Source organism: Hemitrygon akajei, chromosome 15 (assembly GCF_048418815.1).
Source record: "Hemitrygon akajei chromosome 15, sHemAka1.3, whole genome shotgun sequence".
Lineage (NCBI taxonomy): Eukaryota > Metazoa > Chordata > Chondrichthyes > Myliobatiformes > Dasyatidae > Hemitrygon > Hemitrygon akajei.
Window position 1 is genome coordinate 56,322,332 of NC_133138.1, and position 26,549 is coordinate 56,348,880.

Genomic DNA, 26,549 nt, shown 5'->3' on the forward strand with positions numbered 1-26,549 from the left:
TAAATTCAAATGGCAAATTCACCATTGATCTCATGCAGCTTAATCTTCTGGATGAGCCTCCCATGAGGGATCATGTCAAACACCTGACTAAAATCCATGTACACAACATTCACAGTTCTATCAATTCATCAACTACCCCTGTCACCTTATTAAAATTCTCAGTCAAGTTAGTAAGACATGACTTGCCCCATACAAAACAATCCTGCCCCACCCCCTAATTAGGCTATGGTTTTCTGAATGCTCATAAATCCTATCCCTAAAAATTCTCTTCAGTAACTTTCTACCGCTGATGTGAGACTCACCACTCTATCGGTCCAGGATTATCCCTGGTTCCATACTTTGTAAGCAATACACTCAAAATGTTTTGATATTTGGAAGTTAGAGTGCATTGCAGAGAACCACTGTGGAGAACATACTTGAAGTCTCCAATGATGCTGTCAAGCAAAGGAGTTCATGAAGAACAATGTGGAAATTAGGGATCTGAAATGAGAGGATCCTGGAGAATCTGCGTGTATTGAAGCACAATGTTAATGGATAGTGAAATATTGATGGCCTATAACAGAATTATACTTTCCTGGAATATTAGATATACATCAATTTTCAATTACTGCAATTCAAGCATTCTTGGAATAATCCCAGTTCATATAAATTATAGGATGCAGCATTGTGATCTTTTTGAGGCACATATTTTATAAGCACAGCAAAGTACTAACATATACACAACCTAAAAATAACTAATCCTATTGTCTTCATTCCAAAATGAACTACTCTTAATAGAAGTTGAAAAGAGAACTATTGGTAAATGATGATTTATTGTAGTTTGTGTACAAAGCAGGAAATCACATACAAAACATTCAAGTTTTTGATACAATAACTTACAAATATGGTCAACTATTTTGTATTAATCTTTCCTTCTGTGACAAAACTTTACAGACTTTCATTTTAACACTTACATATTTTGCATTTTATTATATTTGTCTTATATCAAATAACCAAAATTAATTCTATTTGCATTTTCACTTAAATAGCTTAAAATTGTTACAATTGTGCAGAAATACATTGGAATGCCTATTTGTTACAGACCCTGAGCCTGTAAAACTTCACTCTTCCTCACAGATTCCTGTTTAGCTTACAGGATTCTTCTATCTATAGTTCATACCTATTTGTTAATTGTTTTCAAAATATTACACTATATATTCATCTAAAATTATTTGCACACGTTATAGACAGCCGTGAACGTCTTAAATGCTACCATACTGCCTCATATCACATCACGTAACATTTTCCACTTATTCTTCCAATGCATAGGTTTTGCAGGAATGCCAGTACACTGCTTCTTTTCACATTATATATTAATGATTTGGATGATGGAATCAATGACTTTGTGGCCAAGTTTGTGGACAATATAAAGATAGGTGGAGGGGCAGATAGTATTGATAAAGCAGTAGGATTTAGACAGATTAGGAGAATGGGCAAATAATTGGCAGGTAAAATCCTGTGTAGGGAAGCATATGGTCATTCACTTTGGTAGAAGGAATAAAAGTTATTTTCTCAATGAGGAGAAAATTCAAAAATCAGTTGTGCAAAGGGAGTTCTTGTGCAGGATTCCAGAGAGGTTAACTTGCAGGTTGTGTTGGTGCTAAGGAAGGCAAATGCAACGTTAGCATTCATTTCGAGAGGACTAGACGTAATGCTGAGGCTTTCTAAGAAATTAGACAGACCACACTTGGAGTATTGTGAGCAGTTTTTGGCCCCTTAGCTAGGAAAAGATGTGCAAGCATTGGAGAGGGTCCAAAGCAGGTTCACAAGAATGATTCCAAGATTAATTGATGATGAGCATTTGATGGGTCTGGGCTTGTACTCACTGGAGTTTAGAAGAATGAAGGGGGATTTCATTGAAAGTCTTCAAATATTGAAAGGTCTAAACAGAGTGGATGCAGAATGGATGTTTCCTACAGTGATGGAGTCTAGTCCTAGAGAGCACAGCGATGAGAACAAATGAAGAGAAATTTCTTTAGACAGCAGGTGGAGAGTCTGTGGAATCCATTGCCACAGACAGCTGTGGAGGCCAAGTCATTAGGTATATTTAAAGCAGAGGTTGATAGGTTCTTGATTAGTCAGGGGATCAAAGATTACAGGGAGAAAGCAGGAGAATAGAGTTGAGAGAGATAATAGATCAGCCATGATGGAATGGTGGAGCAGACTCAGTTGGCCAAATAGCCTAATAATGCTCCTATGTCTTATGGTCTTATTGTCTTACTCAATAAGCTACCTTGTTCCTATCATCTCTGAATCTTCCTTACAGATGTTAAATTTCTTATCTTTGAATTACTTCAGAATTATTAACACTGCAATAATCTAACAAATTTTATATGGACCAATTCTTGCTGACAAGAAAGTTGGTTAATTATTTATTTTCCTGCAATGACAACAACAGAATCACATTATATGCAGTACCTCTAACAGAGTGAAATATCTCAGGGTAATTAACATTAACAAATAAAAATTAGAAAATTTTACCAAACATCAGAAAAAGATGATACAGGGTTTGAAGCCTATGGTGGAGATTCCATATATATGATATTGTCATAGTAAGTTATCAAGAATAGATGTATTGAGAGGCAAATTATAAGACTGAACATGCTTATATAAGGAAAACAAAAGGAATAGCAGTAAATAAACTTTTAGAAAAAGAAAAGAATATGATTAAGATAATTCTTAATGAATCATAATGGTTCTTAAGCATTATTAACCATATTATTGCACTCAGCTCCAACAGTGGAAAAATGCTACTTTACAATTTAACCACAGTTTCCATTCCTTTTCTCGTGCAGTCAATTGTGCAAATAGCAATGTGTAAATATCTTATTACAGTCAAGTCAAAATCTGATTGACAACGTATGTGTGACAATATGTTGATTGTGATATAATCTTCGGAAAAGCACATGGCTTGAAAAAGTACTCCCTGGATAACAAAGACATGCCAAAAATTGGCAACAGGTCTCAGTTTGCTTTGATGACAGATTATTGATGCAGATTTGAAAATACTATAATAAACACAAAAGACAAAAATCATGTGATCAAACACTCAAATCTCGGAGATTTCTGTTACTTGTCCAATATTGTGAACATGAACATCAAGTGCAGCCTTCAAAGGTCTCGTGTTTTCATCTGAGTGAACATCCACGGTCTTACAAAGGAAAAAAACAGATTTAAATATTTAAACTAAGTTAGACAAAAACCCTTTACTTTACTAAAACGCATTAAGAAACATATTCAAAACATCCAGCCAGCCTCGCCACCATAGTATAACATTTTGTCTGCATCTTTATCATATTATTAATGAGGATCGCATCTTGTGTGCTTTTTGGTTGCTGGAAAATCAATCAATCTTTTCTTAATTTGTCATGGAAATTGGGTAGAACTACAAGGCCATATTAATTGTTTATCTCATGTTGCTTGAATAAGGTTGGGGAAGGAGGATACCTTGAGCAACAGGAGTCTTTGTAGAAACAGATATTGGTCCAAGGGAAATGAATGATTATCTAAAATAAAATGCTTTTTACTATAAATGATGGATTCATTATTCCCTGATGAGTGTTGTAAATCAGATGTGCCTTATAAGCATTATCAGTTGTTCTTTAAATCACCATTTTATCTACCATAGTTTTCAACCCCTGTGAACAACTGAAGAACCTTATTTCAATCCAACAGGAAGTGAGCAAAACTAGTATCATTCTTGGCATTTCAACAATTATATTTCCTTTCAGTTCCCATGTGGAACACAAGTAAATCTGATGAGTGTCTCTCATTAGCCACTGAGGCTGGATTCCCACTCTAAATCTTCTCTTCAAAATTCATATTGGAATGTGAATCAGATTTACTGTCACTGATATAAGTCATGAAATTTGTGGCAGCAGTACAGTACAAGCACAACAAATTGCTATAAGTTACAATTAAAATAATTACTGTAAATAGAGCAAAAGAGGATTTGCAAGGTGGTTCTCAAGGGTTCATGGATTTTGGTGGCAGGGACATTGTAAACTCCTCAGACTTCTAATGAAGCATAGCTGCTGGAGCCCCATCGTCATGAATGCATCAATACGGTGGGCCCAGGATAGATCCTCTGAAATGCTGATGTTCATGAACTTGAAGCTGATCACACTTTTTGCAGCACAGTTGAGAGCTGTAATATGTTGGTGCAACCCATCATATGACGCTCAATGGAAAAACATTGAGGAGCGGGTACTTCCCATCCCCATACAAGCAATTTTGGCTGATAACAACCTGCAAAGGTACATAAATACTATTGATAACCCATGGGTGAAATTGACTCTTAAAATATGGAAAACTACTATAAAAGAATGTAATCTAGAGGGAGATATTGCAATTCTTAAATGGTGTGCATATGACTCGGATTCTACACCAAATAAATTGGATGCTAGATTTAAGGACCGGACAGCTAAAGGAATAACAGTTCTTTGCAACATAATGAAAGAAGGAACACTTCAGTTTTGAAATGCTTAAAGTGAAACACTTATTAGAAAAACAAGATTTTTTAAATCGGTATTTACAGATGTGACAATATGTTAATAAGGCACTTAAAAATGTAACCAAGGCAAGTACATGCTTGATAGACCTATTTAGAAAAGCATATAATTCAGATAATGGTAGTAGAATCATTTCCAGCATGTATAAGAGGTTGTCAAATCTTAAAACACATTCGACTTCATACATTAAAACAAAATGGGAGAAGGAAGGAGGGCTAATTATATCTGAGGAAGAATGGACAACAATATGGAGATATCAATGGAAGTGTACCAGTTCACTGAAATGGAGGGAGTTTGGATGGAAAAACATGATAAGATATTTTATTACAGCCTCTCAGAAATCCCATTATGATAGTAACCTCACTGTTTGCTGGAGAAATGGTGTAAATCAAAATGCAAATCATTATCATATTTTTTGGGACTGCCCTGTTATCAAAGACTATTGGAGGGGGATACACAATAAGACATCTTTAAATGAGAAATACCCTTAGAGAGTAAGACCATATATTTTGGATATATACCTCAAGAATGGTTGAAAAGAGATAAATATTTAATGAATATACTGTTGGTGGCTGGTAAAAAGACTCTTACCAGGAAATGGTTATCACAGGAGAGCCCAACTTTAAATGCATGGATGGAAATTACAATGGACATTTATAAAATGGAGAAGATAACAGCATCTATTAATCATAAGCTGGAATAATTTGATTCATACTGGGAAAAATGGTTTAACTACATAATGCCTCATAGGCCTGATTTTATTCTCACAAATCAATGAATATGTTGTAAAAAAAAAATCACTCCCTACTTGTACATAGTTTTTTCCTTTGGCTTTTTTTTCTTTCCACTCTTTCCTTTAAGTATATACCTCAGATAAATACTATGTGGAGATTTGTGACATATATGATTATATGATATACATGTACAATGTCTGAAATACATCTTATGGAAATGTTTGTTTGATGATGAACTTCAATAAAAAAAATAAATTACAAAAAAAAAAGCTGATCACAGCTGATCAAAGAGGACTGGTGTGTGTTCTCTCGACTTCCCCTTCCTGAAGTCTACAGTTAGTCCCTTGGTCTTGCTGACGTTGAGTGTGAGGTTGTTGGCATTGAGTGAGCTCACTGGGAAGCTGGATTACCATAATCAATGCTTAGTAAGATGTAACTCTTAAGTGTCCACTTCCTCTCTCCACTCATCAATCTCAATGTTTGAGTCATTGCTGGAGTTGTATGAAAATAGTCCAAGAGTATCTTAGTGGGGCAGCTCATAAGCTGCCACCTCACAGCCCCATTTATTCTTTCACTGTTTTCCATCTAGGAACAAATAATTAATGTGTGCTATATGTATCCCACTCTTGTTTGGCTCCCTCTTATGTGATATAAATTATTGCACAATAATTTATATTTGTACACAATTTTTTATTGTGTACAATAAAATAATTTATATTTGTACACAATTACACAATAATTTATACACAATAATTGCCGAGTTCATTGATCCATGGGTGGCTCTGCGGCACAGGAGGGAAGGAAAAGGAGTGGGAGAGCTATAGTGATAGGGGATTCGATTGTAAGGGGAATAGGTAGGCGTTTCTGCGGCCACAAACGAGACTCCAGGATGGTATGTTGCCTCCCTGGTGCAAGGGTCAAGGATGTCTCTGAGCGGCTGCAGGACATTCTGGAAAGGGAGGGTGAACAGCCAATGGTCGTGGTGCACATAGGTACCAACGATATAGGTAAAAAACGGAATGAGGTCCTACAAGGTGAATTTAGGGAGTTAGGAGATAAACTAAAAAGTAGGACCACAAAGGCAATAATCTCTGGATTACTACCAGTGCCACGTGCTAGTCAGAGTAGAAATAGGAGGATATTTCAGATGAATATGTAGCTTGAAAAATGGTGCAAGGGGGAGGGATTCAAATTTCTGGGGCATTGGAACCAGTTCTGGGGGAGGTGGGACCGGTATAAACAGGACAGTCTGCACCTGGGCTAGACTGCAACCAATGTCCTAGGGGGAGTGTTGGCTACTGCTGTTCAGGAGGCTTTAAACTAATGTGGCAGGGGGATGGGAACAAGTGCAGAGAGACAGAGGGGTGTAAAATGAGGGTAGAGGCAAAAAGTAGTAAGGCGAAAAGTAAAAGTGGCAGGCAGGCAAATCCAGGGCAAAAAGCAAAAAGGGCCATTTTTCAACATAATTGTATAAGGGGTAAGAGTGTTGTAAAAACAAGCCTGAAGGCTTTGTGTGTCAATGAGAGAAGCATTCGTAACAAGGTGGATGAATTGAATGTGCAGATAGTTATTAATGAATATGATATAGTTGGGATCACAGAGACATGGCTCCAGGGTGACCAAGGATGGGAGCTCAACATCCAGGGATATTCAATATTCAGGAGGGATAGACAGGAAAGAAAAGGAGGTGGGGTAGCATTGCTGGTTAGAGAGGAGATTAACACAATAGAAAGGAAGAACATTAGCCTGGAGGATGTGGAATCGATATGGGTAGAGTTGCATAACACTAAGGGGCAGAAAACGCTGGTGGGAGTTGTGTACAGGCCATCTAACAGTAGTAGTGAGGTTGGGGATGGCATTAAACAGGAAATTAGAAATGCGTGCAATAAAGGAACAGTAGTTATAATGGGTGACTTCAATCTACATATAGATTGGGTGAACCAAATTGGTAAGGGTGCTGAGGAAGAGGATTTCTTGGAATGTGTGCGGGATGGTTTTCTGAACCAACATGTCGAGGAACCAACCAGAGAGCAGGCCATTCTAGATTGGGTATTGAGCAATGAGGAAGGGTTAATTAGCAATCTTGTCGTGCGAGGCCCCTTGGGTAAGAGTGACCATAATATGGTGGAATTCTTCATTAAGATGGAGAGTGATATAGTTAATTCAGAAACAAAGGTTCTGAACTTAAAGAAGGGTAACTTTGAAGGTATGAGACGTGGATTAGCTAAGATAGACTGGCAAATGATACTTAAAGGATTGATGGTGGATATGCAATGGCAAGCATTTAAAGATCGCATGGATGAACTACAACAATTGTTCATCCCAGTTTGGCAAAAGAATAAACCAGGGAAGGTAGTGCACCCGTGGCTGACAAGGGAAATTAGGGATAGTATCAAGTCCAAAGAAGAAACATATAAATTAGCAAAAAAAAAGCGGCACACCTGAGGACTGGGAGAAATTCAAAGACCAGCAGAGGAGGACAAAGAGCTTAATTAGGAAAGGGAAAAAAGATTATGCGGGAAAGCTGGCAGGGAACATAAAAACTGACTGTAAAAGCTTTTATAGATATGTGAAAAGAAAAAGATTGGTCAAGACAAATGTAGGTCCTTTATAGTCAGAAACAGGTGAATTGATCATAGGGAACAAAGACATGGTAGACCAATTGAATAACTACTTTGGTTCTGTCTTCACTAAGGAGGACATAAATAATCTTCCGTAAATAGTAAGGGACCGAGGGCCTAGACAGATGGAGAAACTGAGGGAAATACATGTTAGTAGGGAAGTGGTGTTAGGTAAATTGGGTGTAAGCTAATGGGTGTTGTCTACAGGCCACCAAACAGTAGCATGGATATTGGGTGCAAGTTGAATAGGGAGTTAACATTGGCATGTGGCAAAGGTAATGTCACAGTAGTTATGGGGAATTTCAACATGCAGGTGAACTGGGAGAATCAGGTTGGTGCTGGACCCCAGGATAGGGAGTTTGTAGAGTGCCTACGGGATGCATTCTTGGAACAGCTTGTACGAGAGCCAACCAGGGACAAGGCTATTCTGGATTTAGTGTTGTGTAATGAACAGGATTTGATAAGTGATCTTGAAGTAAAGGAGCCATTAGGAGGTAGTGACCATAATATGATGTTTCTATCTGCAATTTGAGAAGGGTAAGGGCAGATCGGAGGTGTCAGTGTTGCAGTTGAACAAAGGAGACTATGGAGCCATGAGGGAGGAGCTGACCAAAGTTAACTGGACGGATATCCTAGCAGAAAAGACAGTGGAACAGCAATGGCAGGTATTCTTGGGAATAATGCACAAGGTGCAAAATCAGTTCATCCCCCGGAGAAGGAAGGATTCAAAGGAGGGAAAGGGGCCACAGTGGTTGACAAAGGAAGTCAGAGATTGCATAGCATTAAAAAAAAGGAAGTATGACAGAGCTAAGGTGAGTGGGAGGACAGATGATTGGGAAATTTTTAAGGAACAACAGAACTTAACTAAAAAGGCAATACGGGGAGAAAAAATGAGGTACGAACTCAAGCTAGCCAGGAATATAAAGGAGGATAGCAAAAGCTTTTTTTAGGTATGTGAAGAGAAAGAAGATGGTTAAGAACAACGTTGGGCCCTTGAAGAATGAATTGGGTGAAATTGTTATGGGAAACAGAGAAATGGCAGAAGAATTGAATGAGTACTTTAGATCTGTCTTCACTAGGGAAGACACAAGCAATCTCCCAGAGGTATGGATGGGTCAAGGACATAGGGTAACAGAGGAAATGAAACAGATTGACGTTAGGAAGGAAATGGTGATGAGTAGACTGATGGGACTGAAGGCTGACAAATCCCCATGTCCAAATGGTCTGCATCCTAGGGTACTAAAGGAGGTGGCCCTGGAAATTGCAGATGCATTGGTAATCATTTTCCAATGTTCCTTAGATTCAGGAACAGTTCCTGAGGATTGGAGAATAGCTAATGTTATCCCACTTTTTAAGAAAGGAGGGAGGGAGAAAACAGAGAACTATCGTTCTGTCAGCCTAACATCAGAAGTGGGGAAGATGCTAGAGTCCATTATTAAAGATGAAATAGTGGCATATCTAGATAGCAGTGATAGGATTGGGCCGAGCCAGCATGGATTTACCAAGGGCAAATCATGCTTGACTAATCTATTGGAGTTTTTCGAGGATGTAACCTGGAAGTTAGACAAGGGAGATCCAGTGGATGTAGTGTACCTCGATTTTCAAAAGGCATTTGATAAGGTCCCACATAGGAGATTGGTGGGTAAAATCAGAGCTCATGGCATTGGGGGGGAAGATATTTACATGGATAGGAGACTGGTTGGCAGATAGAAAGCAAGGGGTAACAGTGAATGGGTGTTTCTCGGAATGGCAAGTGGTGACTAGTGGGGTGCCACAGGGCTCGGTATTGGGACCACAGCTGTTTACAATTTACATCAACGATTTAGATGAAGGCATTGAGAATAACATCAGCAAGTTTGCTGATGATACTAAGCTGGGTGGCAGTGTGACATGTGATGAGGATGTTAGGAGAATTCAGGGTGACTTGGATAGGCTGAGTGAATGGGCAGATACTTGGCAGATGATGTTTAATGTGAATAAGTGTGAGGTTATCCACTTTGGGAGTAAGAACAGGAAGGCAGATTATTATCTGAACGGTGTAGAGTTGGGTAAGGGAGAAATACAAAGAGATCTAGGAGTCCTTGTTCATCAGTCACTGAAGGTGAATGAGCAAGTGCAGCAGGCAGTGAAGAATGCTAATGGAATGTTGGCCTTTATTACAAAGGGAATTGAGTACAAGAGCAAGGAAATCCTTTTGCATTTGTACAGGGCCCTGGTGAGACCACACCTGGAGTATTGTGTACAGTTTTGGTCTCCAGGGTTAAGGAAGGACATCCTGGCTGTAGAGGAAGAGTAGCGTAGATTCACAAGGTTAATTCCTGGGATGTCCAGACTGTCTTACGCTGAGAGGTTAGAGAGACTGGGCTTGTACACACTGGAATTAAGGAGATTGAGAGGGGATCTAATTGCAACATATAAGATTATTAAGGGATTGGACAAGATAGAGGCAGGAAATATGTTCCAGATGCTGGGAGAGTCCAGTCCCAGAGGGCATGGTTTGAGAATAAGGGGTAGGTCATTTAGGACAGAGTTAAGGAAAAACTTCTTCTCCCAGAGAGTTGTGGGGGTCTGGAATGCACTGCCTCAGAAGGCAGAGGAGGCCAATTCTCTGGATGCTTTCAAGAAGGAGCTAGATAGGTATCTTATGGATAGGGGAATCAAGGGATATGGGGACAAAGCAGGAACCGGGTATTGATAGCAGATGATCAGCCATGATCTCAGAATGGTGGTGCAGGCTCGAAGGGCCAAATGGTCTACTTCTGCACCTATTATTGTCTAAATTGAAGGGATTAAAGGCAGATAAATCCCCAGGGCCAGACGGTCTGCATCCCAGAGTGCTTAAGGAAGAAGCCCAAGAAATAGTGAATGCATTAGTGATAATTTTTCAAAACTCCTTAGATTCTGGATTAGTTCCTGAGGATTGGAGGGTGGCTAATGTAACCCCACTTTTTAAAAAAAGGAGGGAGGGAGAAACCAGGGAATTATAGACCGGTTAGTCTGACGTCGGTGGTGGGGAAAATGCTAGAGTCGGTTATCAAAGATGTGATAACAGCACATTTGGAAAGAGGTGAAATCAGCGGACAAAGTCAGCATGGATTTGTGAAAGGAAAATCATGTCTGACGAATCTTATAGAATTTTTTGAAGATGTAACTAGTAGAGTGGATAGGGGAGAGCCAGTGGATGTGGTATACTTAGATTTTCAAAAGGCTTTTGACAAGGTCCCACACAGGAGATTAGTGTGCAAACTTAAAGCACATGGTATTGGGGGTATGGTATTGATGTGGATAGAGAATTGGTTGGCAGACAGGAAGCAAAGAGTAGGAACCTTTTCAGAATGGCAGGCAGTGACTAGTGGGGTACTGCAAGGCTCAGTGCTGAGACCCCAGTTGTTTACAATATATATTAATGATTTAGACAAGGGAATTAAATGCAGCAGCTCCAAGTTTGCGGATGACACGAAGCTGGGCGGCGGTGTTAGCTGTGAGGAGAATGCTAAGAGGATGCAGGGTGACTTGGATAGGTTAGGTGAGTGGGCAAATTCATGGCAGATGCAATTTAATGTGGATAAATGTGAGGTTATCCACTTTGGTTGCAAGAACAGGAAAACAGCTTTTTATCTGAACGGTGGCCGATTAGGAAAAGGGGAGATGCAACGAGATCTGGGTGTCATTGTACACCAGTCATTGAAGGTGGGCATGCAGGTACAGCAGGCGGTGAAAAAGGCAAATGATATGTTCGCATAAGGATTAGCAAAAGGATTTGAGTACAGGAGCAGGGAGGTTCTACTGCAGTTGTACAAGGCCTTGGTGAGACCGCACCTAGAATATTGTGTGCAGTTTTGGTCCCCTAATCTGAGGAAAGACATTCTTGCCATAGAGGGAGTACAGAGAAGGTTCACTAGACTGATTCCTGGAATGGCAGGACTTTCATATGAAGAAAGACTGGATTGACTAGGCTTATACTCACTGGAATTTAAAAGATTGAGGGGGATCTTATTGAAACGTATAAAATTCTAAAGGGATTGGACAGGCTAGATGCAGGAAGATTGTTTCCGATGTTGGGGAAGTCCAGAACGAGGGGTCCCAGTTTAAAGATAAAGGGGAAGCCTTTTAGGACCGAGATGAGGAAAAACTTCTTCACACAGAGAGTGGTGAATCTGCGGAATTCTCTGCCACAGGAAACAGTTGAGGCCGGTTCATTGGCTATATTTAAGAGGAAGTTAGATATGGCCCTTGTGGCTAAAGGGATCAGGGGGTATGGAGAGAAAGCAGGTACAGGGTTCTGAGTTGGATGATCAGCCATGATCATACTGAATGGCGGTGCAGGCTCAAAGGGCCGAATGGCCTACTCCTGCACCTATTTTCTATGTTTCTACAAAATTGAAAGGCTTCTGAAAACTCATATTAAATGGAACAAAATAAAATGTTCTGGTGGAACTGTTTCCAAGTCTTGGTCTGAAATGTGAACAGTTCCGGTCCTGCTATAGATGCTTCTCGACCTGTCAAATTCCTCCAGCAGTTTGTATTTTGCTCCAGATTACAGTGTCTGCAGTTTCTTGTGTATCATATCAAGTGGTTCTAATTTAAATTTCCTGCTGAACATAATTTTCCTTCATTAAGATGTACTCCCTTCTATATGGTCCATAAGCCCATGAACACTACCTGGTTCTTTTTATTGCACCAGGTATGTATGTTCATAAGTTACAAATTTTTACTTCTTTGTACTGTACTACTGCCACAAAATGACTAATTTCATATCATATGCTAGTAATATCAAATGTAATTCTGATGCTGATTGTAAGTCTGCTTGATCATAATATAACTTTTCCATGTTTGTAGTATTGAATTACAACTGTAGATCCGAATTCCCTTTACATCAGAGCTATTACCTAGTAGAGCACTTTTCACAGCCTCAGTCTACATTTGAACTGCTGTAAAAGGACAATGTGCAAACACTTGAACTTGAAAAGGTTGGTCTTCAAATAGTTTGAATTATTAATTGAAAGGGATTGGCTGAAATATAGAGTTTTGATAGCAGAAATACTAAATAAGAACAAATCCATGACAAGGTCTCTGCTTACAGCTTTTAAAATCATATGTCAGATTAATATTTGTATTGCTATCAAATTTAAAGAAACGCAAAATGTTGATATTAGAGAGTACATTTTGTCGTTTTAATTTCCATGTTATTTATGTTTGTACAAACATTATGTGGGTTATCAAAGCTTTAACTTACCTTTGATGTGGTTTGCCTCACTTTAGGCTCTTCTGTCATCATATCTACCATGTTCTCATCCAGTGAATTAATGCTGTAAGAAACATGACATCCATTATTAATGAACACTTGCCTCAAGCTATTCCCTCACAATTTCACAAAATTGTTTATGTGCCAAAATCGATTAGACTTAGACCAACTGTTTTTCAAAATGAAATGTTCCAATTAAATTCACAATTTAAACTTCTCTAGTTTGTTCTGGGTGGCAGATGTTTCAGCACTAATACCCATTTCATCAATTAAACAAAAGATCGGTTTAGGAAACAAAATACATATTCAGAATTCACTGATCCGTATGGAGAATACTTACTGCATCAATATGTAAATTTGATCAGTGCCTCATAACAAATTTCACAGCACACACTGATGATAGTAAACCTCATTCTGATTCTGATAATATAGAAAGTGTAATGTGGTCTCATGTAATATATGCTAAGAGAATTAAGAAATCTATTTAATTTTGCAAAAGTAAAGAGTGAGATATTCCTCTGAAAATAGGCAGATTTTAAAACTAATGGGAGACAAGGCCCATTTTGTGAGTAGGTTGCACTACTATAATGTTAACAATATTTAGTTGACAAAATAATAACCCAACGTGATCTGAATAATGTTTGCATAAAACAATGGCTAACCATGTTAACATCAAGCCAGGGAGGGAAATTGGGGAAGTTGTTCATAGACTGAGGAGGTAACTCAATGGGTTGGCACCCTACATTAGGCAGATGAAGACGGAAGCTGTATTTCTGCTCCTCCTTGCCCCACAAGATCTGTAAAGTTTATCTGGACAGCTGTCCTTCATCTAGACTGTCCAGATCCTATGAATCATAATGTGCTTAATGAAGGGGCCTGTCAATTGAAATACACAGGTAATCTACCCACCCATAGTAAGTTCTGAAAAAGATGATATTTGCCAGAGTAGCACTGAGATCAGAAGAGTTAACCTTTCTATAGCATTTCAGAGCACTGTTAACCTACCCCTAGATGATCCCCTTCTACATTTAGTATTATACAAGGATTATTCTTATCTTTACATTATAACTCTGATCACAATTATTACACATAATTTTATTTCCCTCTCCTCCAAAAGCAATGCAAGGTCCTAAAAATCACAAAAGCTGTGTTATCCAGTGTTACCTTGTTTTGTCTGAATCAGCATCTTCAAAACCAAAGTCTGCTGAGCTGTCGATATTGGTGTTCCATACTGGATTTGCCCTGGAGAAGCAGCATTATAAAACAAACACATAATGCATTGAAATGATCAAACTTCATTACAGTCGGCCCTCCTTATCCACGGATTTCACATGCGCGGATTCAACCAACCGCGGAGCGGGAAAACCCTGAAGTTCTCTCTCCAGCACTCGTTATCTGAGCATATACAGACTACTTTTTCTTGTCGTTATTCCCTAAACAATACAGTATAACAACTATTTGCATAGAATTTACATTGTATTAGGTAATATAAGTAATCTAGAGATGATTTAAAAGTACAGGCAGTCCTCGGGTTATGAAGGAGTTCCGTTCCTGTGTCTGTCTTTAAGTCGGATTTGTAGTTGGAACAGGTACATCCGGTATTATGTAGCGTCAGTTAGTCAAATGTTTTTCTTAGTATATGGTATATATTTTACCTTTCTCTGCATATAAAACACTAGGAAACATACGTATTTCAATAATTAAACCACTGTGTTGCTTAGTAATACTAGTAGCTTTCATCGGGGCAGGGCCTTTCACATGCTCCATTAAAATTGTTCCGATCGTTGACCGACTGTAGCCTAACGCTTTTCCAATGACCATGCATTTCATCTCTTTCTGATCGCTTTATTACTTCCACCTTATTTTCAATCGTGATTATTTTCATAAACAGACACATTGCTGATTCAGAGCTACACCAGGTCCTAATGCCCACTGCACTGAGACAGGTTAAATAAACTCCGGGATTCCACTGGGTCCTAAAGACCACCGTATTCAAACAGGACCCAGTCCCAATCCCAATCCCCCACAGATAAGGAGGGCCGACTGTATTTTAATTTATTAACACTTTTTAAATTAATGATAATAACCAAGGCTTTTAGTTATTTTACTGTTATATTCTGTTATATCTTTTAGAGTAATTGCTGTCAGTGACTACACCAACAAAATTGCCATATTCCCCTTTCTTTTAAGTTTCTTTTGAAGAACTTACACATTCCAGATCAGGGCATACACAACGACTTTGAAATAGGTCAAGCACGTTTCACAAGAATGTGATGAAAATAATGGGTAAAATCAATAATTCATTTTAATTTGTGGGATCAAAAGCTTACTTGACTTTAGAATTTAAAAGTTCTAATTATCTTTAGGTCAGGTGAAACAATTCCCTCCAGTACAGCAAGAAAAGTATGTGACATCATTTTAAAATTAGGGAGATTATGGCACACAACAAGAAAATATTTGGAACACTCTGGCCCTAAAAGCCATGCTTGTGGGGCTAGATGTAGCCTTCAAGGCTGAGATGGAAAGAGATGAAACTTTGGAGTATTAAGAGATATGAAGCAAACCCTAGAAGAGAGTTGATCAACAACACACCAGTCATAACTTCAAAGAATGGGGAAGAATGGTCTTGATGTATTTTGTATATATCTTCACTTACATTATGTTCTAAAGCTTTTTGATTTACTCATTTTGTTTAGTGATACAGTGCAGAGTAGTCCCTTCCAGCCATGTGGCCCCAGCAACCCCAATTAAACCTAACATAATCACGGAACAATATACAATGACCAATTAAACTATCCCATGTGTCTTTGGACTGTAGGAGAAGACCAGAGCACCCATGGAAAACCCACACATTCCACAGGGAGGACATACAGAGACTCCTTACAGATGCTGCCCGAATTGAACTCTGAACTCTGACTCCCGGAACTGTGATAGCGTCACACTAACCGCAACACTACCCGGTGCCCCAGGATACCCAGGCATTGTGGTGTCCTTTTATTAAAGGATTCCTGCAATGATGAGGATGCAGTATATACAAAAATTATCTTCCGACTTTAAATTTAAAAAAACTTGTATTTGGCTGAAATTTTCATATGCAGTAGCTTCCCATGGATCAGGACCCAAAGGTGTAAAGAATGTATGTTCATGGTAGTACAACATACTGGTGTCAATTTAGTGTGGTGGTTAGCACAGCGTTTTACAATACCAGAGACTGGGATTCAATTCTGTAAGAGTTTGTATGTTCTCCCTGTGACCACATGAGTTTCCTCCAGATGCTCCGGTTTCTTCCCACAGTCAGAAGACGTACTGGTTGGTCAGTGAATTGGGCATTGTAAATCGTCCCCTGGTTAGGGTGGGGTGTTTGAAGGGTCAAAAGGGCCTATGCCATGCTGTATCTCAATAATTAAATCAAAATTACACCTGCTGAAATAAATTATCTTTAAACCTAATACCACAAACAGTGGCCCAGAGAAGGTTGTTTAAGTAGAATTTATTAAATTCTCGAGAAGAAAATAATTTAGAGGGCAACAAGAAGGGTGTGGGCAAGATAAGACTGAACAGGTTGTACTAGAGGGAACCAGCGCAGCTTTAATGGGAAAAAATTGCCACTTCTGTACTACAATGAATATGTAAAGCAACTCATGTTTGATATTGTGAAGAAACCATTGAGGTAGATTTTCTGATTGTATCGTATGGGGCAAGATATGATTAACCAAGGTATGATTGGCCATCAGACCCAAAATGTATTGACCATCTGGTTTTCACAGTACCAAGTACCCAGGCCATAGACTGAGCCTAAAAGGCTGCTTACAAAGTATAATCAATACATTTAGAAGGAAGTGGTCACTTGCTAGTTAACTGCATGATGCAAGGATAAACATTGATCAAGGACGACATTCAACAGCTACAATATTCTCTATCTCAGTCAATGGGTCTCATCTATGCCCGGGCCATTAATGAATATTCATTGAGGTACCAAGGAGCAAACAGCATTTGTGGTAAGCCTATCTTGTCAGGACTTTAATGCAGGATACGTTGATTAGTTGCTGCCACTAAATTATGTAATTTCCACCACAACAACACATCATGAAATGCGTAACTTTTTTTAAGGTGAAGGCATTTTGTAACAATATATTCATTTAAATATTTATTTTGTTATAAAGCAGTGTTTCTTCACTCACCCTTCCATGGTGTATTTATTTGTACCAGGAACAACAGGCCCACTCTGTACTGCATTAATGGAAGTGGTTTGAGCTGTGTTCATTGCAGTTGCTGATTTTAGTTTTCTTTTGTAACTGCAGGGAGGAGAGTTAGATAACTTAGTTAATTCATGTTTCATGGGGGAAATGAACTTACGTGGCAGAGGTTCATGGAATTACATGGTTTTTAAAAATGTAAGCAAGACTGATAGTTTTTTGTTGTTATAAAGGCAACTAAAACCCACTGTATGACATTCAAAACTTGGTGATAATATCAAAGTTTGTTTCAAAATTCAGAGGATCATTGAAGTACTGTATGTATAGGGCTACATTATGTAGAGTAGGTCAGAGTGCTTTCTGGGATATCACAAGAAGTCTTCAGTAAATCTTTAGAATCTGTCTTCAGTATAGAAAGTAAATAATCTTCACTTACAAAGAGCTGTCACTTGGGTAAGACAAAGGCTAATGAATGCCCTCTGAACAATACTCCAATTAAAATCAAGACATTTTGTATGGATTGCTAAGATCCTCTAGTTTGCTTTATTAAATGCAACTACCTGATTTTGTACATAAAACATATTTAAAATGAAATAATTCTGAAACACACACAAAATGCTAGTGGAGTGCTTGAATTTCCAGCATCTGCAGATTTCCTTGTGTTAATTCTGAAACAATAGCTCTTAATGCATTCATTGAAAATTATCCAGGTAGCCACATGTAGGATACTCAGAGTAAAAGAGTCTGAGGGAATATCTGGAATTTTAATTGTATTCTTTTAGCCAAATACTCAAAAGATGGACTTGTTTCAGTCCAGACTCTTTCATATCACATAACTTTAATTCTAACTATAATTAACAGAGTCATCTTTCTTTATGAGTGATAATATGTGAATAATAATTAGCAAATGCTTCCATCAGCACAGTATCTGGGGTCACTTATGTGGGATCAGAAGGCTTCTATCTTAAGGCATTTTTCATGGGGAAGAGTTGGGAAGTTATCAGCTGCTGTTTCCTCTATGCCCATTTATTAAGCAGGATACTGACCTTGAGCAGTGTGTCAATAAAGTCACATCATACTAAATTATTCCATGCATACTATTACATCCTCATGGAAAAAGCTAACTTCTCAAGAACAGAAATATAAGGGACATAAATTGGTTCTCCAAATCAATTGAGAAGTTAAGGCATTGATAAGCATTTTAGATATTTTTTCTGGGTAGAGTAAGCTTGTTGCAACTTTAACCATTTTAACAGATGAAGCAGAAAGGCAAGGTCAGACCCGAAATGCAAACGCAGCCTGATTGTAGAATTCCCACCAGCTCTACTGGCAACAGCACATCAGCAAAAGTCAGGGTTCAAACCTCAGCTATTCTTTGAATAAACTCAACGAGCCACTTTGAAGGACCAAAACAATAACTCCTACATAGAACATTACCAAAAGACTTCACTGTTTTTCTGTGCTTAAATACCTTTTGCGAAGGCAAATCAGAATCGTTATCATGATGGATAATATAATAATGAAAGCTGCTACTAAACCAGCAACTACAACAAGCAGTAGATTTCCACTATCAATGGGATCAGTTGTTACTTTCTGAAACACAAAATATTCAATAATTAATACATTTTATAAACAATAGAATAAATGATCATAAATGAATGAAAAGATCATATGGCATAAGTGAAAAGAAAATTAAAAAGTAATGGCAGACTGCTACAAAAAAAGCCACAGTGATGACTTCAACAGATCAGAAGTGTTAACAGACAATGAAATTTGCCTACATTAGACTCACATTGACAATTTCCTGTCCTCCCACCTGAGGTCAGGTTCTCCTGAGTATGGGTGCTGGTACTTGCCAGTGTTCCTCTCATTGAGGACGGAACAAAGTAGGAAACCCATCATTCTTTGTGGTAAACAAAAACATCTAATGGCACAGCCAATCCGGTATACGGACGAGAATTATGATCTACCCGATTTTGAACCGGGGGGCAAATGCAAGGACTGGGTCTGGTCAAATACAATCCACACCACTGGGATTGTGCTCTCTTCCCAGAAATGTTAACACTTTTACTAGCCCCCGGTGAGAGCATAAAGGAGAAAATTATCAAATTTTCTGGCAAAAGGAACATGAGAGAAAGATACAAGGAACAGGAGATTCAACAGTATTTAGAGGAGCAGAGAAACAGACCAACAGATGGTCAATCATACATTGAAACTAAGAGGTGTTGTTTCCACGTTCAGCAGCAGCAGCAGCAGAAAGTTGACAGCCAGAAATTGGACACTCATTATGTAACCAAATTGATTTTCTCTACCAGCAAATGTAGCAGAAAGAAAACTGTCAGAATGTGGAATTGACAGACACACTGTTACCGCTAGCATTTTTTTGCCACTTAAAATAAACCCAAATTTGGATAATGTAAATTGCTGTCTTTCCTCTATTGTCTTAGTTCCCTGTGGCTTAAAACTCAGTATTTCTCTCATATCCGGGGACTTCGTATTTACAATCTATCCAGTTTTGACAGCTGTGCTTCTCAATATATAAAACTCTGCTTTACCAAGACTCCAAACTTCATGTACTTACAATGTTCAAAAGACCAAGCCCTATCAATTGATGCACAGACTCTGGATCAAGCTGTAGAATGCTGCAAAGGAACAAATCATAGTCAGAATGATCACATTTGACATTCAACTTGATGATATAAAACTAACTTCAAATACAACTCTTACTGTAAAGGCTGCTCCAGTAAAATTGAAATTGCATCATAGAACCACAGAAATGTTTTGCACAAAAGGCGGCAATTTAGTTCATCCAATTAGTGCTGCCCAAGAAGGTAACATAATTTTTATTAATTGTAGGTATTATGGCGAAAGGCTGTGTTTGTGGACTTGTGTATCAGTTGAGCCATGATCACACTAAGTGGTGGAACAGACTCAAGGGACAAGATAATCTATACCTACCTTTAGTATAATCCTATTTGACTACTTTAACTAATGTACTTAGTTATTTTTTTAAATTAGTAAATATCATTTATGATGATAAAGAGTATTTTTTTAAAAATAGGATGATAAAATTAAGCTGTGTATTACAAATATCGGACAGCAGGATTATATAAGGTAAATATCTGCGCATTTGGCAGACGTAAAAAGATCCTACAGCTCTATTCAAAGAACCACTACTATTTCTTTGAACAGCGAGCCAACATCCTTATATAAAATGACATGGCAGAAAATAGATTAACTGTTCCTTTATTCAGTTGCTGCTCGTACAGTTTGTGAAGCAGCTGCTGTAGTGACCCACGTAACAGAGACAATACTGGAAGCAGAGTGCTCTGGAACAAACAGTGCAATCCACACAATTAATTGAGGAGTATTAAATGAAAATTCGCCTTCACAAATCAACCTCCTGTAACCCCTTACATTACTCTGCAAACATGTTGCTGAAAGCTGACCACTGCCAAAAAAAACTGACCAGAATAAAATAATCACCACGAGAAATCTCTGCCAATTGTGCCATTATCGGCTTTCTTCGAGGACCTAAGATTAAGTTGAGGTTTTTGGGTATTGGGACACTATTAATAATGCCACATTTTAAAAACTTTGAAATATGATGTTTTTGTTTTAATTTACCAAGTTCAATTTATAATCAAAGTACCACATACTACCTTGAGATTTCTTTTCTTACAGGCACTTACAGGAAAATAAATAAATATGGAATTTGTGAAAATGAAAAAGAACTATACATCAACAAAGGCTGACAAAAGAAACCATGTGCAAAAGAAGACAAATTGTACAAATAAGAAAAATAAAACTGAGAACTATAGTTATAAAGATCCTTGAAAGTGAGGCTGTAAGTTGTAGAATCAGTTCAGAGCTGTGGTGGGTGAAGTTATCCATGCCATTTCAGGAGGCTGATGGTTGTAGGGTGTTATGCCTTTCTTTCAAATTACATTTGTGATGCCACTTACACACTGGTCCCAGGACAGATCCTCTGATATGGTAATGCCACGGAATTTAAAGTTACCGACCCAGTCCACCACTGATCCCTGAATGAGGAATGGCTCATGGACCTCCAGTTTATTCCTCCTGTTGTCGATAATCAGCCCTTTGGTTTTGCTGACGTTGAGTGAGAGGTCGGTGTAGTGGCACCATTCAGCCAGATTTTCAGTCTCCCTCCTATATGCCAACTCATCACCATCTTTGGTTCGGCCGACAACAGAAGTGTCACTAACAGACCCAAATATGGCATTGAAGCTATACTTAACCACACAGTCTTATATATAAAGTGAGTAAACTAGGGGGCTACTGGTGAACCTGTGCTGATGGTGAGTGTGAAGGAGATGCTGTTGCCAATCCAAACTGACTGGGTCTGCAAGTTATGGATCCAGTTACACAGGAAGTTATCAAGACCCAGGTCTTGGAGCTTAATGATGAGCTTCGAGAGAACAATAGTGTTGAATGCTGAGCTGTAGTCGGTGAAGAATATCCTGATGTATGTATCTTCCTTGTCCAGGTATTCCAGGGCTGAGTGAAGAGCCAATGAAATGCCTGCTGTTGACCTATTGTGATGGAAGACAAATTGGAGTGAATCCATTTCACTCCTCAGGCAAGAGGTAATATCTTCATATCCAACCTCACTTCATCACAGTAGATTTAAGTGCTACTGGCTGATAGTCATTGAGGCAGGTTGCCACTTTCTCCTTGGGCACCGGTATAATTGAAACTTGTTGGAAGTAGCTGGGTACCTCAGGCTGCCAAAGAATGAGGTTGAAGATGTCCATAAATACGCAATCCTTTCAGATGATTTGCACAGGTCTTCAGTACTCAGCCAGGTACGCTGTCTGGGTCAGATGCTTTCCATGGATTCACCCTCTTGAAGGATGCTCTCACGTCAGCCTCAGAGACGGTCGTCGAGGGATGTCGGGGTTCATGATGGTGCCTGCATGGTCGGTCAGTCAAAGTGAGCATAAAAGGCATTGAGCTCATCTGGAAGCCATTCTGTTGTCATTTATGTTGCTTGGCTTTGTTTTGTAAAAGGTGATGGCATTCAAGTCCGGCCACAGTGATTGTGGCAGGGATTCAAGTTTAGTCCAGAATTGCCGCTTTGCATGTGAGATGGCTTTCTGGAGATCATATCTGGGCTTCTTGTACTTTCCGGAATGCTGCCAATCTAGCCCTCAGCAGATTTTTGAACCTATTGGTTGATTCAGGACCTGGGTGAGGAAGACCCTAAATGATTTTGTGGGTTCATGCTCCTCTATGAGTATCATTATAAAGTCTGTGACAGCCATGGCATATTCGCTCAGGTCTCTGAGGAGTCTATGAACATTCCCCAGTCCACTGACAAGAAGCAGTCTGTAGCTGCTCCTTTACCTCCTGTGACCACCTCTTTGTTGTCCTTACCGCTAGCGCCTTGCTCTTTAGTCCCTGCCTACTTACCAGTACAAGGACAGCCAAATAGTCAGATTTCCCAAAATATGATCAAGGGCTGGAACAGTTGGCATTCTTGATGGTAGTATAGTAGTGGTCAAGTGTGTTGGGACCTCTGGTGCTACAGATAATGTGCTGGTGGTAGTTGGGCAAAGAATTCTACAAGCCAGCCTGATTGAAGTCCCACAGCAAGGATCTGAAAGGCGTCAGGGTAGGTCATTTGTTTGTTAATCACAGCACTCAGTATATCAAGTGCTTGCTTGACATCTGCCTTTGGCGATATCTAGACTACAGTCAGGATCACAGTGGAGAGCTCTCTACATAAGTAGAACGGTAAGTAGAAGATTATGAACAAATCACCCACTGCTATTACCAAAATCAATGTTAGTTCTTTAAAATCTACCTTTTTACATATGGCACTCAATACGGTCTGATTAAATGCTTTATTCAGATGGAACAACTTTCACAAAATCATAGTGAACAAAGCGCCATGTTTAAATGTATCAAGGAATGCTTTTGAAGAATGGTTTTCATTTTATTTTATACAGTATTCGTATTTTATAACACTGCAGAGTTACACTGGTTCATGCAGTCAGGATAAACTTGTGAAAGAAAGGAACATCTCAAATGAGTGCTCATTTGGTCCAGATTGTTGATCATATCTACAGCGGCTATCGTTCCTCCTTAAATGTAGGAGATGACAAGCAGCATAGGTTTTAATCATTTATTGTTGTGTCATGGTAAGAATCACAAAATTTAGCTGAAAATTAATTTTATATAGTTACTATATTATTGTTACCTTTCAATTACTTATGAAGTAAATTCCACAAAATATAACAAAATTCTTTGGTTTAAATTCTAATTCTTTAGATTACGTTAATTCCTTTCAAAAATATCTCAGCTCAAACCAACTCCTTTTCAACAACAACAGAAAACAATCAAAATCTGACAACTCGAGGATATCACTATCTTTAATCCCATCCCACATGAAAGGTGCTAGATACAGTAGTAAAGTGAGCTGCTGGCACACACAGCATTCCCTTCATTTCAGTTAGAGGACAAAAACAAAACAAACAAAATTAAAAGTTTGAAGTGTTAAGTACAAAGTACAATATTATTGCAAAGCTTCAAGAGAGATGGTAGCGCACTCTCTTTGAATGAGGGTCTTTTCTATAGTGGGGGAGTCTAGGACAAGAGGGCATGACCTCAGTATAGAGGGGCACTCCTTTTAGAACAGAGATGAGGTGGAATTTCTTTAGTCAGAGGGTGGTGAATCTGTGGAATTCATTGCCACAGATGGCTGTGCAGGCCATGTCATTGGATATATTGGGTGTATTTAAAGCAGAGATTGATAGGTTCTTGATTAGTAAGGGTGTCAAAGGTTACAAGAGATAGCAGGAGTATGGGGGATAATATATCGGCCATGATCAAGTGGTAAAGCAAACTCAATTGGCTGAATGGCCTAATTCTGCTCCTATGTCTTATTGTCTAGGATGAATACAGGTCCTCTTAGCTTATGAATACCCAGCTTGCATACAACCCATATGCAAATACTTAAGAGGCTGGCGAAATGGATTTGCTGGAGACTGTGGGTCTGGATGTGTCTTCTGCCATGTGGAACCTTTACTTGCATCCTCATTTCTGGCTTTCAAACTGTACTTGTTTATAATGATTACGAGTACTTTGGTTGAGTTTCAGCAGATTTTTCACACGAAGAAAAAAGTATTAAGGTAGATAAACCAGCATGACACAGCTCCAACAAAGTGGGTTCAATCATGACCTCCAAAGCTGTCCATGTGGAGTTTGCATGCTCCTCTGGGTGCTCCTGTTTCCTCCCACATCCTGAGGATGAGCACATTGGTAGTTTAATTGGCCTTTGCAAATTCATCCCAATTCATTAAAATACAGGGAGAGCTGAGGAGAATATGGGAAGATTAAAATAAGATGGGTCTAAAAGGGCACCTGACAGTCAGGATAGACTTGGTAGAACAAATGGCATGTTTTAGTGTTACATCACTCTATCATTCAATAGGGTGGGGTAGGGGTTGGCACCGTGTTAATTCATATGATCAGATAGGAAGTCATCTGCAGATCTAACTCCATATTCTGCCAACAGAATAGTCTTAAATCAAAATGTGAGCTTTATATCTCTTATGCCCTTGTACAAAATATCTTTTGACGTTTTACAATGCACAAGTGACAAAAATAATAGACGGAAAACTTACCCATTGATATGGTCAGGGGGTATAGCTGTTCCATTGCTGAATATAAAGTAAATCTCCATAACAGATCTGGCTACGTTTCTACGAGAGAAGCAATGATTATAGTCATTTGACAACCACAGTTTTCCAGAAATCACAAAGAACCAGAGACTGCTGGCTGAAGCAACATTTGGTTGTTTAAATGGCAGGAAGCCTATTCTTGAATGCCCGTGCTGTCAAACGTCCTTGATTTACTGATAGGTTCAAGGGCCAAATCTGTCACTTAGCCCCATTGTTGAACTCCCTACAGAGTCCAGTGATAAAAGCAAGACGTGCTGTGATTTCTCAGCATTACAGCAGGAAATCACTTCTGAAATCACCCAGCTGGTGAAACACAAAGGTTTAAGATTAAAGATGTGGGAAACAAAGGGAATCGTAGCATTATTTCCCCCTAACATTTTAACTATTTATGTGATTTGTGTGCTTCCACTTTAGCTTTTTATTTAAATAATAATATAGCTTTTTAGTAGCTGTTAAATGTTTCTCAATGTCAGAGATATATGAGAATTATTAGTAATTACTTGCAGCTTCAGCTGCCAGCTAATATGAGGGCCAGGGCCCCTTCATTCCAACACCAGAGGCCATGTACGCATCTGCTCAAGCTGTTCCATTAGAGTCTAGGATGCTGACACAGATTGAGGTTGGCCCTTTGTATCCAGGCTATTTACAAACAAGTGGGTGGAGACCATAGGCCTCAATCCTGCTGGGGAACTGGCTTCCAGTCCAATACATCAGGTGCTTTCTGACCTGATGCACCATCAATAACTCACTCTGAGACATAAAAGCGAGGTATTGGCTTTTATTGACTGGAAGAAGGAACGAGCAGTGAGTGACCACCATACTACATCCTGGAGACTGAGAGGCCGGGCTCAGACCTCCATCACCTTTATACAGGGGTCTGTGGGAGGAGCCACAGGAGCAGTCATCAGGGGGCGTGTCCAGACAGGTATATGTAGTTCACCACATGACCACATCAGCTGGACTGCTACAACACAGCTTAAGTTGCTTGCAACATTTACTGGGGCAGCACAAGAGTGAGGTGTTTAACACAATGCTTCACAGTACCACAAACACAGGTTCAGTACCTGCCACTACCTGTGAGGAATTTATACATTCTCCCCGTGACCGTGTGGGTTTCCTTCGGGTGCACTGGTGTCCTCCCACAGTCTAAAGACGTACCAGTTAGATACCAATTGTACCAATTGTAAATTGTCCCATGATAAGGCTGGGGCTAAATCGAGGGTTGCTGGGCAGCCCGACTCAAAGGGCCAGTAGGGCCTACTCCGTGTTGTATCGCACTAATAATAAATACATTTATTTTGAAAATAAATGTAAATTAAACAGTGCACAATCTAAAATTCCCAGTAATGTGTATCAAATCCTTTCACATATATGTACTGCATTTGGAGTTTACATTGAAAATGTGAAATTGAAAGTAAGCTCACTGGCTGTTTTTGTATTAACCTCCTCACTAAGTTCAAGTTCATGTTGAAATTTAATTATCATTCAACCATA

General features: G+C 39.0%; 1 protein-coding gene across 2 annotated transcripts in view; it reads right to left on the minus strand.

The window, feature by feature from the left end:
• Positions 1–830: 830 nt before the first annotated feature.
• cdhr2 (cadherin related family member 2) overlaps positions 831–26,549 on the minus strand; it is a 129,307-nt gene continuing 103,588 nt past the window's right edge. For both annotated transcript variants that reach the window (XM_073067601.1, XM_073067600.1), the window contains exons 27-33: positions 24,999–25,076; positions 19,928–19,988; positions 18,818–18,939; positions 17,332–17,445; positions 14,315–14,392; positions 13,142–13,214; positions 831–3,190 (exon numbers count right to left, since the gene is read on the minus strand). In XM_073067601.1, coding sequence (XP_072923702.1) covers positions 3,089–3,190; positions 13,142–13,214; positions 14,315–14,392; positions 17,332–17,445; positions 18,818–18,939; positions 19,928–19,988; positions 24,999–25,076 — 628 coding nt within the window. In that variant the 3' untranslated portion in view covers positions 831–3,088. The remainder of the gene's footprint in view (positions 3,191–13,141; positions 13,215–14,314; positions 14,393–17,331; positions 17,446–18,817; positions 18,940–19,927; positions 19,989–24,998; positions 25,077–26,549) is intronic.